General features: G+C 49.4%; 1 protein-coding gene across 1 annotated transcript in view; it reads left to right on the top strand.

Moving 5' to 3' along the window:
* Window positions 1–464: 464 nt before the first annotated feature.
* The window catches only part of myripb (myosin VIIA and Rab interacting protein b), a 176,020-nt gene continuing 160,370 nt past the window's right edge, over window positions 465–16,114 (top strand). Inside the window, exon 1 of the mRNA XM_056299755.1 lies at window positions 465–589. Within this exon, the coding sequence (XP_056155730.1) occupies window positions 480–589 (110 nt within the window). The 5' untranslated portion in view covers window positions 465–479. The remainder of the gene's footprint in view (window positions 590–16,114) is intronic.

Genomic DNA, 16,114 nt, shown 5'->3' with positions numbered 1-16,114 from the left:
CATCTGGTCCAGGTTGTTTCTCAAATCAGTAGATTTGCGATGCGCAAGTCTTCCCTGCCCCCCTGCCCCCCCCCCCATACACACACAAACGCACATTCTTGAACTTCTCTCTTTGTGAGAACCCCTTACAAAGGACTACATGCATTCCCTAGCCCTTAGCCCTAACCTTAACCATCAGGACTACATGCCTAACCTTAACCCTAAACCCAAATACTAACCCTAAAGAGACCCTTTAAGAAGTGAGGAGTGGCTGAAATGTCCTCAATCTGAGGGTTAAAAACTCAGATTGGTCCTCAAAAAGACAGAGATACAAGAACACACACACACACACTCTCACACATTCCTCACTCCTCTCTCCTCCTTTCCAGGGTTTTCCCAGCCCCGGCCCCCGGAGCAGCGGTGTCTGTGCCTCGCCTCCTCCTCTTCTCCCTCCCCTCTGGGACCAGCAGCAGCGGTGCACCCTGGCGAGGCAAGGAGGCATGGGCCGTAAGCTGGACCTGTCGGGCCTGACGGATGCTGAGGCGGAGCACATCCTCAAGGTGGTGCAGCGGGACATGAAGCTGAGGAAGATGGAGGAGGAGAGGCTCAGGTGAGCTGGGGAAAAACCCCTGTCCGTGGATTTTGGATGGTTTTTTTTTAAAGTTGTATTTGTCCACATTTCTGAGATGGCCCCTGTACAGCGAGACGATAAAGAGCCATGAGGTTCCCCGTGTTGGCAGCGGGGAGCTGCAGGGTGTCAGAGGAAATTTGGGCATGGCATTCACAACAGAATAAGTGAGAATGGAGGTAAATGATGGTGGAAACAGAAAAGTGGTGTGGGACCAGGCTGAACTCCGTTATCTTGTGTTAATGGATGTGATGAATCACTGATGAAATGGAGGAGCCGGGTTAAATGTTTAAGACACGGCTGCACCAAGTCAGCTTGTGTCGGCCAAACGTTGAGAGGGAAATGTGGATTTAGTGTATTGTAATACGTGATATGATACGTTTAGCCTTTATTTTTTAGCATTTAATAATAGCCATACTGCTGCTTTTACACTATGTGTTTTCTCCAGTTATCTCCTTCAGTATGCTTGTCTCTCTTTCTGCCCTTTTTTTTTTTGTTCTTTTTATCTTTTGGGGGGGGATTTTTTCCCCCCTTTTTCTTCCAATTGTACTTGGCCAATCACCCCACTCTTCCGAGCCGTCCCGGTCTCTGCTCCACCCTCTCTGCCGATCTGGAGAGGGCTGCAGACTACCACATGCCTCCTCCCATACATGTGGAGTTGCCAGCCGCTTCTTTTCACCTGACAGTGAGGAGTTTCACCAGGGGGACATAGGGAGGGTCACGCTATTCCCCCCAGTTCCCCCTTTCCCCCTGAACAAGCGCCCCGACTGACCAGAGGAGGCGCTACTGCAGCGACCAGGATGCATACCCACATCCGGCTTCCCACCCGCAGACATGGCTAACTGTGTCTGCAGGGATGCCCAACCAAGCCGGAGGTAACACGGGGATTCGAACCAACCATCCCCGTGTTGGTAGGCAACGGAATAGACCGTCACGCCACCCGGACGCCCTGTTTCCACCCTCTCTTTTCATTGTTTACCTCTTCCCATTGGTTTATAGATGTTGACCGAAGATGGGGACATGTACGATGCACCACCAAACATTTATAAATCCCTGGTGTGGCCAAACTTTGGATTTGACAGGACTCCCTGATTATCATGTTTGTTAACACCATCCTTCTCCCCCTCCCCCGTTGCATAGATGTACTATACCTATTAGGGTTTCTTCTCGCAGCCAGTCGCAGACCATTAGCAGCATTAAAAAGGAACTGTTTTCACTATTGCGTGGCACGGTGGCGCAGTGGTTAGCGCAGTCGCCTCACAGCAAGAAGGTCCTGGGTTCGAGCCCCGGGCTAGTCCAGCCTTGGGGGTCGTCCTCTGTGTGCAGTTTGCATGTTCTCCCCGTGTCTGCGTGGGTTTTCTCCGGGGGCTCCGGTGTCCTCCTACAGTCCAAAGACATGCAGGTCAGGTGAAATGGCTGTACTAAATTCTCCCTAGGTGTGTGTGTGTGTGTGTGTGTCTTGGCCCTGTGATGCCTTGGTGGCCTGTCCAGGGTGTGTCCCCGCCTGCCGCCCAGTGACTGCTGGGATAGGCTCCCACATCCTCGTGACCCTGAGAGCAGGATGAGCGGTTCGGGTGATGGAATGTTTTCACTATTGCATCACATTGTGTTGCATCACATTGTGTTGCATCACATTGTGTTGTTGTGAGAAAGGGCTGAATCGAATTGTACTGATCTTTTGGCCACTTAAAATGCATCTATAGATGATGTACTGGATCGGTGTTTGGTTATCAAGATAGGAACCGACTTGATCTCAGAGGTGAGATGCGGGACAGCGGAGAGTGTTTCATCTGTTGGTGTGGGACCCAGTTAATATTCCCAGTAGGGCTGGGCGATGTAGACAAAATCAAATATCACGATATTCTTTACCGGATACCGTAATATCTATATTGTGGGGATGACTATTGGTGCTCTAACAAAATATTTACACTGACATTTTTGATAAACACTCATTAGTAATGTGGATATGATGTCCAAACAGCTAGAGACAAATAATATGACAGCTAGAACAGTCTAATGTTCAGCAAATTGCATCTCTTCACTGTAATGCAGCCTTTAAAACCAGGAAAAAAACAACACTAATATCACGATATTACAATCGTGAAAATCCCAGATGATATCTAGTCTTATATCACGGTGTCGATATAATATCGATATATTGCCCGGCGCGAGTTGCCAGTAGCAGCAGCGACGTCTTGGTGCCCCTGGTTTGCTGACGTCCCACCAAGCTCTCGGTTAGTGTCGGAGAACTGTTGTCCACTCTCCCCTTTGCTTCACGACGATCAGCCGGCATCTGTTCAGACCGGGGAAGGTGGGCAAGACCACTGCTGCTTGGCTGACCTCGGGGGCGTCAGGTGTGCCACGGTCTAACGCCGCCTCCAGATGGAGCTCAGGAGTTTGTGGTGTCGACGTGGGAGGTCGAGGAGCACGACATGTGTGGAGCTCAGTTGATGAAGTCATGAGAGCACCGTCGCTCGGCAACACGTCGGATGTTGCGTCTTGAAGCCAGGGAGGCTAACAGTTTAACTACCTGGAGGTTAGCAGGTCAGTCAATTAATTACAAACGGACAATGCCGAGGTATACTGGCAGAGAAAAACACGAGAGCGTGAGAATATCGACATTTTCCTTATCAAATCACTAAAGACTGTGCAACTAAAACTAGAGTACAACCACAGTCTGGGCCCACATCAGTTTTAAACAGATGTACGAATTTTGTCAAAACTCGAATGGAAAACTTCCATTTGATTGACTGAAAACCATAGCTCATAGCTACTTTTTGTGGATTTCCCCCCTTTTTCTCCCCAATTGTACCCGGCCAGTTACCCCACTCTTCCGAGCCGTCCCGGTCGCTGCTCCACCCCCTCTGCTGGATGGACTACCACATGCCTCCTCCCATGCATGTGGAGTCGCCAGCTGCTTCTTTTCACCTGACAGTGAGGAGTTTCACCAGGGAGGCGTAGTGCGTGGGAGGATCACGCTATTCCCCTCAGTCCTCCCCCCCGAACAGGCGCCCCGACCGACCACAGGAGGCGCTAGCCCAGCGACCAGGACACATACCCGCATCCGGCTTCCCATCCGCAGATATGGCCAATTGTGTCTGTAGGGACGCCCGGCCAAGCCGGAGGTAACACGGGGATTCGACCCGCCGATCCCGTGTTGGTAGGCAGCAGAATAGACCGCTACGCCACCCGGACGCCCTCCCATACTTTGTCCTTTGAGTGCTGGAAAATCCGTTTCAAGAAGTACAGGTTTAGGTGAGACAAGCCTACCCTGCTGCTTGTCAGCAGTTTCTATGGATATGTTCAGACAGATTTCACCCACATTCATAGGCGGTTTGAAATCCGAAGCGGATCTAATTTCTAGATGTGTGTCCTCAGATTTCAGTTCGTCCTTTACATCGCTCACAATGTGGCACAAAGCATCGATGTCACATCCAGAGCATGGTGATGACATGGGGAAATAAACGGAGAAAGAAAACAAGTTAATAGGGGCAGTTCTCCACGTCCTCCATCGCTGATGCTGTGGGGCACAACAGAGAAGATCTGCACCGTGACTAGACTTGACTATGTTGTAAAGAGGGAGGAGGTGCATCTTCATCCCTCGTAGCCTGCAGCCTGCTGTTTTGGTTCTGCTTAGCGTACGTACAGCCCCGCCACAGCGACCGATGCAGATAGGTTAATGGTATCTGAGGACACAAATCTGAACTGATCACTTGCAAATAAAAACATGGACAGTCGGTCCTTAAGATTGAATTTGAGAAACAAATCAGATTTGCCTGCAGTCTAAACATCCATCAATCCATTATCCAAGCCGCTTATCCTGCTCTCAGGGTCGCGGGGATGCTGGAGCCTTTCCCAGCAGTCATTGGGCGGCAGGCGGGGAGACACCCTGGACAGGCCGCCAGTCCATCACAGGGCCGATACACACACACTCACACCTAGGGACAATGTAGTACGGCCGATTCACCTGACCTTCATGTCTTTGGACCGTGGGAGGAAACCGGGGGAAACCCACGCGGACACGGGGAGAACATGCAAACTCCACACAGAGGACGACCCGGGACGACCCCCAAGGTTGGGCTACCCCGGGGCTCGAACCCCAGGACCTTCTTGCTGTGAGGTGACCACACTAGCCACTGCGCTACCGTGCTGCTCCAGTCTAAACATAGCCTTTTCCACTTAAAATACACATTAGCTTCACTTTTATGTTGGCAAAGAATGCTAACGATACTGTCAAGTTTGGGCCGCGGTATCACATTCCTGTGAAAATGAGGTATTCATTCGCCCAGATGCAGAGACTTGTGTGGAAATGAAGTGTGTGATAGCGTGTGGCTGAGGGGGTTGGCTTTTGCTGAGTCTGGGGTTTTTTGAAAAGAGCCTGGCTTGGTTCTGCTTACAGGGCTGCAGGAATGTGACTTCTCTCCGTCTCAACCGCTGATGGACGGCTTCTTGTTTAAGATGCGAGAAGCTTTGGCCCACTCATCTGCTGTCCTCCCCCTCCCCCCCCCCCCCCCCTCCCTCCCTCCTATCCTATCACACCCCACCGTCAAGGGGATCCTGCTCTGTGCATTTCTGGGACCGGCTCCTGCGGGGATTAAACCGTCGGACTTGCAGTCCTGTGTCCATCTGCTTTGTGTTGTCTCAGCAGCCCAGCGGAGGGACTTTTATATTAGGAAGGCCCCGGTCTGTCATGACAAAATGGAAAAACATGTTTATTGGTGGGCCGTCGAGTGTGATGGGACCCTATAATTTTGTAAACATAATTACTCCGAGAGCCTGGCTGGTTCCCTAACCGTCCAGCAGGCCCTGGTTACAGCTACTCTGTTGGAGAGACTCTGCGTTCCTGGTCCAGATTTCACTGATCCCTGATGGTTTTATGTTCTTGAGTGGTGCCACAAATTATTAGACTGCTTCTTCTGAGAGCTCTCTGAACTGTTCTAGACCTAACCCCACCACGCTCCGTTTCAAGATTTGGCTTTAACCAAATCACTTTTATGGCAAAGTTATTTTTTTCCCAACTTGCTGAGTTGTAGAGTGTTTTCTCTGCCAACTCCGACGATCAAAAGGGGTTTTTATTTTTCAAGCTGTTACTACCGCTATCATCTGTGAAAAGACAAATGGATTAATGCCCTTGTGAGAGCGGACGGGTTTTTATTTGGCAACAGCTCCTCATAATTGAAATCGGGCTCTCATCTGTAGCCTGGCTGAATTATTTAGGACTTGTTTTGAAAGGGCTGAGGCCTACAGAAAATATATTGGATGCAGGCAAACAATTATGGTTGCTTTTCTTTCTCTGAACTTTTACAATCGCGTCTCTGTTGTTCTTGGAATTTCATTCGGGGCTGAGTGTCAGTCACATCCCAAGTGTTTTTCTTCCTTTTAATTTGTATTTTTCTGCAGACTTCCATTGTTTTTCTTCACCCGGGGCCTTCTAGCAAGCACGCTTAGTTTCTTGGCTCCCTCGGCACACACACATTTGTGTCCTGCTGTCCCTGTTCCCTTCTTGTTAGCTCTTTATTTGCAAATTAAGCGGCATGAAAGATGTACTTTTCAGCACGACATGTGCGCGCTCATCAGTGTGTACGTGCAATCCTCCCTGCGGCACAGTCAAGCGAGTGTAGGATTTGCCTCTGTCATTTTTATCCCTTTCACTTCGCTGCAGACTTTGGGGAGTCGGTGGTGGTAGATTTCCAAGAGTGGCAGATTAAAGGCAGTCATTATTTCTCTGTGACCCTCCATTCATCCTAAAAGGGTCCAATTAGGCGCGGTAAATTGCTCCATATCATCTCAGAACCAAGGACATGTTGGTCATCAATCTGTGGGAGCTACGATGGCCACCAAGGTGGATGGTTTATTGAACTAGTGTGGTTAAGTTAATGGCCTTATAAACGAGATAAGTCCTTTATAGTGCGCTCTTCTTCTGGATAGTGCGTTGAAGGGCTAGTTTTGATTTATTGACATATGTGGTGTGGGTTACTCACTAGTGGTTTTGTTGATGCATAGACATAACATTGGTCATAGTGTGACTGTGGTAATACAGCGGCCATCTTCAAGAAGTAGTGCAGGATGTTGGGTGGTTGAACAGGAGACTCAGGCATTAAAAAGCAAAAGCTGTAGTATTTTTTGGGGGGGGGGGATTTCCCCCCTTCTTCTCCCCAATTGTATCGAGCCAATTACCCCACTCTTCCGAGCCGTCCCAGTTGCTGCTCCACCCCCTCTGCCGATCCGGGGAGGGCTGTAGACTACCACATGCCTCCTCCCATACATGTGGAGTCACCAGCTGCTTCTTTTCACCTGATGGTGAGGTGTTTCACCAGGGGGGCGTAGCACATGGGAGGATCACGTTATTCCCCCAAGTTCCCCCTCCCCCCTGAACAGGCGCCCCAACCGACCAGAGGAGGCGCTAGTGTAGCGACCAGGACACATACCCACATCCGGCTTCCCACCCGCAGACACGGCCAATTGAGTCTGTAGGGACGCCTGACCAAGCCGGAGGTAACACGGGGATTCGAACCAACGATCCCCGTGTTGGTAGGTAACGGAATAGACCGCTACGCCACCCAGACGCCTGTTTTGTGGCTGTTAACAGGCTTTTTTTTTTTTGGTTGCATGTTTTATTATGGATAAAAAGGTTATTTTAGCTGTCCCTGTATGCTGCTATTCATTTTTGTGCCCTCCTGCAGGGATTAACAGCCAGATCTCAAACCGACCAAAGTAATATCCCTGCATCAATAACACTAGTACCAATAAGTAAATCACGCCACTTTATGTCAATAAATCTGAACCAGCCCCGTAACACAGGATCTCTTGTGTATGTCTTTGCGGTCTCTTGAGAGCATGCAGCATGACTTGTGTTTCCCTTTTTAAGGGAGGTCTGAGTAATGTAATTGGTGAGGTCGCAGAAATGAAGTTAAATCTGTTTTTCTTTCCACATGAAATGGGGCAAATGTTCTGTGGTTTGTATGTATCATTGCCTACCGTAGTTTATGTTAATTTAGGAAGAGGGTTATTCAAGCTGGTTGCTTGCAGAGCAGCAGGTGGCGTCTGAATGTTGCAGTAGGTATTCTTCTGTCCCTGTGGGGTTTCTCCTCATGCATGGATGACGTTTGTTTTGCTTTTCCTCACTGATGAAGCCAGCCCCGCTGCAGAGTTGTAAAGTATCCTATGAATCCTTCAACGGGCTAATTTACAAGTCTCAGCTGGCACTTTAAGTGCTCCATTTTAATTTCCCCTGTGCCGCATGATAAGAAATGTTGAAATACTTAATTGATATTACCTTCTGTTGTGTAAATGCTGGGCTGTAATGATATGCAAATAGCCAAAGGTTCACATGAAAGCCAAGCCAAGAACAACCTCTCCAAATTTGGGGTTTAAATTTCGCCGGTGATAAATGATGTAAATGTATGATTTTATGATATGCCTACATTGTGTGAGGGCGTATTATACACCCATCAGCCAAAACCGATCAGCCAAAACATTAAAACCACTGACAGGTGAAGGGAATAACATTATCTCGTTACAGTGGCACCTGTCAGGAGGTGGGATATATTAGGCAGCAAGTGAACAGTCACTTCTTGAAGTTGATGTGTTGGAAAAATGGGCAAGCATAAGTATCTGAGTGACTCTGACAAGGGCCAAATTGTGATGGCTAGACGACTGGGTCAGCATCTCCAAAACGACAGGTCTTATGGGGTGTTCCCAGTATGCAGTGGTCAGTACCTACCAAAAATGGTCCAAGGAAGGACAACCAGGGAACTGGAGACGGTCATGGGTGCCCAAGGCTCACTGATGCACATGGGGAGCAAAGCCTAGCCCGTCTGGTCTGATCCCACGGAAGAGCTACTGGAGCTCAAATTGCTGAAAAGGTTAATGCTGGCCATGATAGACAGGTGTCAGATCAGAACACAGTGCATCACAGCTTGTTGTGTATGGGGCTGTGTAGCCACAGCCCGGTCAGAGTGCCCACGGTGACCCCTGTCCACTGCTGAAAGCACCTACAATGGCCACGTGAGCATCAGAACCATGGAGCAATGGAAGAAGGGTGCCTGGTCTAATGAGTCACATTTTCTTTTCCATCATGTGAGTAGCTGGGTGTCTGTGCATCATTCACCTGGGGGAGACATGGCACCAGGACGCACCGTGGGAAGAAGGCAAGCAAGATATTTTGTCATCCGTTACGCTAATGTGATTCCTTCTTTTCAGGCCTGTCATCTCCTGTACATGGATAAATCGAGTAGAATCTGTGTTTCCATGTTTAGCTCTAGTCAGCTGTGTGAAAGCAGTAAGATTGAGCTGACAGCCTAGACCACGTAAATCAGGGAGGTATTGGCGTGGGCCGGGGCGCTTGGTAAAAGGCTTTTATTACAGACCGAACCCACGGTAAACACCCATTATAAATGAGTGGATGTGTGACGCAGTGTTCGGCACCATTCGCTCCATTTGTTCCATCCACCGCTGAAGGATGAGAGTGTGAGTCTGCCAATTATCGAGGGTGAGCGGCTCAACCTCTGGCCTCTATCTCGATGGCCATCCACCTGGAGAGGCTCATTACGAAATGGCAAGAGACAAAGGAGAGAAAAGGTGTAGGCTGACCAGCGGCATAAGCACTCCCTAATGGGGGAGACTGACAGAGACGCACGGCTAGAAATAACTACCCACCGCTGTCTCTGAGCTGTGGGAAGACGCCCGTCTCCCCTGCTACTGGTGATGTTGACCGGGAACTCATTCTCGGACGTGGTTAAAACCGGGGCCCGATGCCTTCCCTTTGTGGATAGACTGTGGTACTTACATCCTCTTAATTGCCTCTGTTGACAGGTCTTTCTCCGCCATTACAGGAGGTGGCTACGTATTAGTCGCACCTCCCTGTTAAGCGGGTCACAAGATAGTACAGTGATTGATAATGGCCTGTTTCATGAATAAGTCGCCATTATTTGAGTAGATGTGGGCCGATGCACTGCAGTACACACCCTCTTACTTTCTCTAGTGATGCTACCTGGCTGAAGCATACCCCATTTGCAACATATCACTCATTGTGTTGGAGTTTTTGAAATGGGGTAGTGGGGAGTGTTGGGGGGTGGTCAAATACTACATCGTTTGTCAGGCCGAGCAGGCTGTACGGAGACATATTAGTGAGCTTGATGTTCAGCCTCTCATCATTCATCGTACCGTGCTCTGCGAGTGCCGTTAATGTTCACTGCTGCAGTCCGTGTGGCGTTTTTTTTAGATATTCCGCATCCAAAGGTCTTATTTTTGAGATTATTGCAAAGATAGACTCGTTCAAGCTGCAACCCCGGAGGTAATCATTTTGTTAGACTTACTGACGCCCATGGTGATGCTGATAACTGCATTGGTCGTTGACCACGCTGAATACCAGATACCCAGTTGAAATGGAAGGGTTACCAGCCCTGTTGCTTCAGCGCCTTCCCCTCTTCCTCACAAAACCTGGCAGGGTCGTAGGCAGCTATCGATGCCGTAGCATGTGGTGGGGAAGATTGTCATCGAGCTTATTCTGCTATTCTGTGCTTGTTACGTACAACAACTTACTATCGCCTTACGTGTTGCCTTAATCTCCTTTTTCGGCTACCACGATGAAGACAAAATGCTATTTAGTGTGTTTTTATCCCCAGGGAAATCCTGTCTGATAGTAACTATTAAAGTGAGAAACTACTGAAGCATCCAAGAAAGCTGAATCAGTTTAAATAATAGAATCCTCTTTATTAGTCATTTAGTACATACTCTCAAATGAGACTTGCTCTCAGCATTTAACCCGTCCATGCTGTGTAGCTGGGGGCAGAGGGCAGCTGCCGTGCAGCACCCGGGGACCAACTCCAGTTCTTCTTTCCATCGCCTTGCTCAAGGGCACAGGCAGGAGTATTAACCCTAACATGCATGTCTTTTTGATGGTGGGAGGAAACCGGAGCACCCGGAGAAACCCATGCAGACACGGGGAGAACATGCAAGCTCCTGGGATGGCCTGGGGTTCGAACCCAGGACCATCTTGCTGCGAGGCGACGGCGCTAACCACTAGCTCCAAAAGCTGGGATTTGGACTCTTCCTTTCCCGTCTGTCTTTTTGTTGCTCTTCCTGTTACGTTTCTGTCTAGTAAATGTGACAGGCCACTAAGGGACCCCCAACAAGATGCCAGAACCTTGTCGACAGATGGTGGGAGAGAATGTCATTCTGTCAGGGGCAGTGGTGACCTCTGTTTCCTCCTGTAGCTATCCATTTGACTCACTTACACAAGATCACACACACACACACACACACACACACACAGAGGACGACTCCAAAAGGTGAGCCTTGAGGTGTTGTTATTAAGCCAAGCTCAGAGTGACTCTAGTTCCATTTGTCTGAAATGGCCCCCTATTGATTAGGATCAATGAATTGGGGTAATTGGATTTCAGAGCGAAGGCCGTCACAGGATATTGCCCTCCACTGGAGGACAGTCCCTTAGGGCTGCAGAGCGACTATCTTTTATCGAGGGAGCCCTGAAATGGGACCGATTAACCTCCTGACGTGGACACACAGGCCCGGGGTCCTTCCCACAATGTCATGTATCAAGGCTCCGTCTGTGAAATGGGTTTATTCGACATATTCTCACACATCGTCTTGATGGCCTGTTTTCAAATTACGCCCATTAAGGAATTTTCCCTTAATTGCTTTCCCAGTCCAGTGAACTAATGACCCCAGCCTGGGTAAGCGTTCAACAAAAATCCACCTACTAGTCCGGTGCAGCTTTCTCAGGGGTTCAATGGCACCATTGTGTTGCACAGCCAGCTATTATGCTGTTGTGCTTTTCTTTTGGAAGGCAGAGGTGTTTCTTCTGTGTCATGATCCAGCGTTACGTCCCATGTTAACATGTGACATTCTTTCACATGTTGCATGCTCAAGCTGTTACACACACACACAGAAGATACACAACAACAAAGCTTTATGTGACTGATCACACAATGAGTCCCATTTACTGGAAATAATTGATTTATTTTCATGCCACCGACGGTACAGGAGACTTCAGTCTTCCTGTTGTTGTGGCGGCCGCTCGTGTTCTTGCAGCTTTGGCTCTCTTGGTAGGGGATTATCTGTGTTATTGATGTTGTTTTGTCTGAGTCATGTCTACTTGGATTGCTTTTGGCCTGCGAGAATGTGTGTGTGTGTGTGTGTGTGGGTGGGTGTGTGCGCTCTCATGCTGTGCGACAAAGACAGGTCAGGTCAGAGTCAGCGTGCCAGGTCTAGCTGGTAGGTTTATTAGTAGCTCTGATTCATCACTTGGCTTACGTTTTAATTGGGCTAATTCACGCTGCCAGCGGTGGGGGACCGTGCACTTAAGCAATATGAGGTATTAAAGTAACTTATAGTATTTTGGCTCACCTCTGACTGTTGTTTCAATACCTTAAGGATGCACCGATACCACTTTTTTTTTTTTTTACACCAAGTGCAAATACGAGTACCTACATTTGGGTACTTGGCAACACAGAGGACCAATATAAGTACTTAATAATACCATTACAGGGGCGTCCAGGTGGCGTGGCGGTCTATTCCATTTCCTGCCAACACGGTGATCGCCAGTTCGAATCCCCATGTTACCTCCGCCTTGGTCGGACGTCCCTACAGACACAATTGGCCGTGTCTGCGGTTGGGAAGCTGGATGTGGGTATGTGTCCTGGTCGCTGCACTAGCGCCTCCTCTGGTCGTTTGAGGCGTCTGTTCGGGGGGCAGGGGGAACTGGGGGGAATAGCGTGATGCTCCCATGTGCTACATCCCCCTGGTGAAACTCCTCACTGTCGGGTGAAAAGAAGCGGGTGGTGACTCCGCATGTATGGGAGGAGGCATGTGGTAGTCTGGAGCCCTCCCCGGATCAGCAGAGGGGGTGGAGCAGAGACCGGGACGGCTCAGAAGAGTGGGGTAATTGGCCGGGTACAACTGGGCAGAAAAAGGGGGAAAAAAATCTTCATCAGATTTTCCTCACTTTCTGACTGTATCAGAGTCAGCATGGTGTTTATTGGCCAGGTAGGTTTGCACACACATGGAAATTGACTGCGGTTTCGTGGCTCTCTCAGTGTCCTTAGCATAGGATAACAACACAACAATCTTCACATATACACACAAGGACTGGCTTATACAGGCAAAACAAGAGGCGATGAAGTGCAGTGGTGCAGAGAATATATCCGAGATGCTGAAATAGACGTTAGCGGCTTACTTCCGTGCATGTCTGAGGCAGATGGACATGACAGAGTGGACACCAGGTAAATATACACCATGAGGACGTTGCTGACATTCTAACATTCACGGCCACATTCAGAAGGTTTGAGTGCAGCATACAGCTGCAGCCGTGCCAGGCGCGGGACATGAGCGGGGCCGAGCAGGTTTTTCACCTGCTGCAGTGTGTGTGTGTTGTGTGTGTGTGTGTGTGTGTGTGTGTGTGTGTGTGTGTGGTTGCATGCCAGCCATGGTTTCTGCTTCACTGCATGCATACTGAGTGTTGCCAGGTGATAAGGCAGTTGGTTTTGCAGGGCTTGGAAGCATAGGCTGTATTAACTGGTACTGTATTAACTGGTACTGTATTAACTGGTACTGTATTAACTAGGCCGTTTAACCTACAGGATCATGGCCACTATACACTTTGATTTGATTGATTTATTTTCAAGTCCCTCCCCAGACATGGTTTTTTATTTCTCCCCAATTGTACCCGGTCAATTACCCCACTCTTCCGACCCGTCCCGGTCTCTGCTCCACCCCCTCTGCTGACCTGGGGAGGGCTGCAGACTACCACATGCCTCCTCCCTTACACGTGGAGTCGCCAGCTGCTTCTTTTCACCTGACAGTGAGGAGTTTCACCGGGGGGACGCAGCGCGTGGGAGGATCATGTTCCTCCTCCCTCCCGAACAGGCGCCCCGGCTGACCAGAGGAGGCGCTAGTGCAGTGACCAGGACATATTACCCGCATCTGGCGTCCCACCCACAGAGTCGGACAATTGTGTCTGTAGGGGCGCCCGACCAAGCCGGAGGCAACATGGGGATTGGAACTGGTGATCCATCCCCATGTTGATAGGCAATGGAATAGACCGCTATGCTACCCGGACGCCCTAAAACCTCGTTTTCATCAGAGGTGGTCTCTAATGGGCATGAAAACAACTCCCACACGGTTGCATTGCTGTGTCACATTACCTCTGCTACATCCATCCATCCATCATCCAAACCACTTATCCTGCCCGGGGATGCTGGAGCCTATCCCAGCAGCCACTGGGTGGCAGGCGGGGAGACACCCTGGACAGGCTGCCAGACCATCACAGGGCCCACACACACACACACACACACACACACACACACAAAGATCTGCTAAGCTTACACCACACATTTCTTTGTAGGAATTGCAGTTTTGTACCTTATGGCTTCATCTTTGCCTCTTATGCAGCCGTCTTTGTCTTGCTGGATGCAGAGTCCTTTATAATGTCTTTAAAGTCCATCTGTTGAGCCGGTTCACACTTAATGGCAACTATTGCCGTTATCATTGCTTATATTTAGGATGAACTTGATTTATTGCTGGCCTCCATGGCCCCCCCTAGCGGCTGGGGCCCAGAAGCCCCCCCCTTATGGGCGGCCCTGCATCCAAGTTGCACACGCTTGTAACTTTGTCCTTTGTCATTGGATGAATGACACATTGCCGCGTTCGTCTGCTTCTCGCTCTGCGTCGCCTGTCTGGCTCCGTCTCCTCCTCTTGTCTTACAAATGGCAAAAAAAGAGGCGCCTCTCACTTTTCACAATTTCCACAGGAATTGTCTACTCAGGTATCGGGGTTCAGTTGTGTCAGAGTAGTTTTAAAAGTACAAGCATGAGTACACGAGGACCGCATGAGGACAGCATGAGGACAGTATGAGGACAGTATGAGGTCAGCATGAGGACAGCATGAGGACAGTATGAGGTCAGCGTGAGGACAGCATGAGGACAGGATTGGACTGATAACCGATACTGGTATCGGTGCATCCCGACCTGACCTCATTCACCTTTTCAATGGAGCAGAACAAATAATGATCTATATATATACAGTGTTATATGCAATTTTATTCTCATTTTTAATACATGCAAAAGAGTCTTCTAGCCTTCAGCATCAGGTTAGCACAGTTCTCCTGTTTCTGGTCCTTTTTTACAAGAGATTTACCTTTGCAAGTATGTTAGAGGTCTTGTCAAACCAGACAAGGCAGAGCGTTCTCTGGACAGAGAGGGTGAGAGGGTATTTAACAAAGTTTTTTCTTTTTTGGACCCCCCCCCCCTTTTCTCTCCAGTTGTATCTGGCCAATCACCCCACTCTTCCGAGCCGTCCTGGTCTCTGCTCCACCCCCTTTGCCGATCCAGTTACCCCACTCTTCCGAGCCATCCCGGTCTCTGCTCCACCCCCTTTGCCGATCCGGGGAGGGCTGCAGACTACCACATGCCTCCTCCCATACATGTGGAGTCGCCAGCTGCTTCTCTTCACCTGACGGTGAGGAGTTTCACCAGGGGGACGTAGCACGTGGGAGGGTCACGCTATTCCCCCCAGTTCCCCCTCCCCCCTGAACTGGCGCCCCGACCGACCAGAGGCGGCGCTAGTGCAGCGACCAGGACACGTACCCACATCCGGCTTCCCACCCACAGACACGGCCGATTGTGTCTGAGGGGACGCTCGACCAAGCCGGAGGTAACACGGGGATTCGAACCGGCGATCCCCATGTTGGTAGGCAACAGAATAGACCGCCACGCCACCCGGATGTTTAACAAGGTTAAAGAGGACACAGTGTAGATGACGAGAGATGAGGGCAGTTCATCTCCACCGTCTTTCCTCCCACAATGCAATACGTAAGAAACAGAAATGGCAGAATACTGCAGCTGCTTCCACGGAGCTCAACATATTCTGCTAAGGAGACGTCGGGAGGCTCATGTTAAAAACTGTCCCTCTCTTCTTTGCTGTTGTTCGGCACAGTCGACACCAAGTCCACAGGGGTAAGTGTCATAAAAGACAAGCGGGCTCAGTCAGCTAGGTGACTTATGATCAGCATAGTTATGTTTTAATTTGCCTGCATGCACCCAGAGCTGCCGAGGCAATCTGCACGGCTACTGTGGACTCGGTGATTACTGATTAGGGTTTCATAAGGCCTCTGGCTGGAGATACTGAAATCATCAGAGGTGAGTTAGCAGACAGATGTATGGCCCCCCTGACCATGGCAATTACACATGCGCATGCTTACGCATACTTAATTCATACGCTGCGTCTCTGTCTCTGATGTGCACACACACACACACACCAAGGAGCCTCGTTTATGTGAGGTGCTGATTCTGATTCTGCCTCGTCTTAAAGAATTAAAGGTCAAATAATGTTCTCAACCTTTTTTTGTAAATTCTATTTTATCATGTATAAAGTGGATTGTTAGAGTTTGGGAAGCGTTCAGCTTGGCCTCTAAACAACTGGGATAATAAGTTTGACTTAGTAGCTGTTTTTACTTTATATACTATAATATATCCATCCATCCATCATCCA

Source organism: Lampris incognitus, chromosome 19 (assembly GCF_029633865.1).
Source record: "Lampris incognitus isolate fLamInc1 chromosome 19, fLamInc1.hap2, whole genome shotgun sequence".
Taxonomy (NCBI): Eukaryota; Metazoa; Chordata; class Actinopteri; order Lampriformes; family Lampridae; genus Lampris; species Lampris incognitus.
Note: the sequence above shows the minus strand (reverse complement) of the source record. Positions and strands in the feature narration are given on the sequence as shown.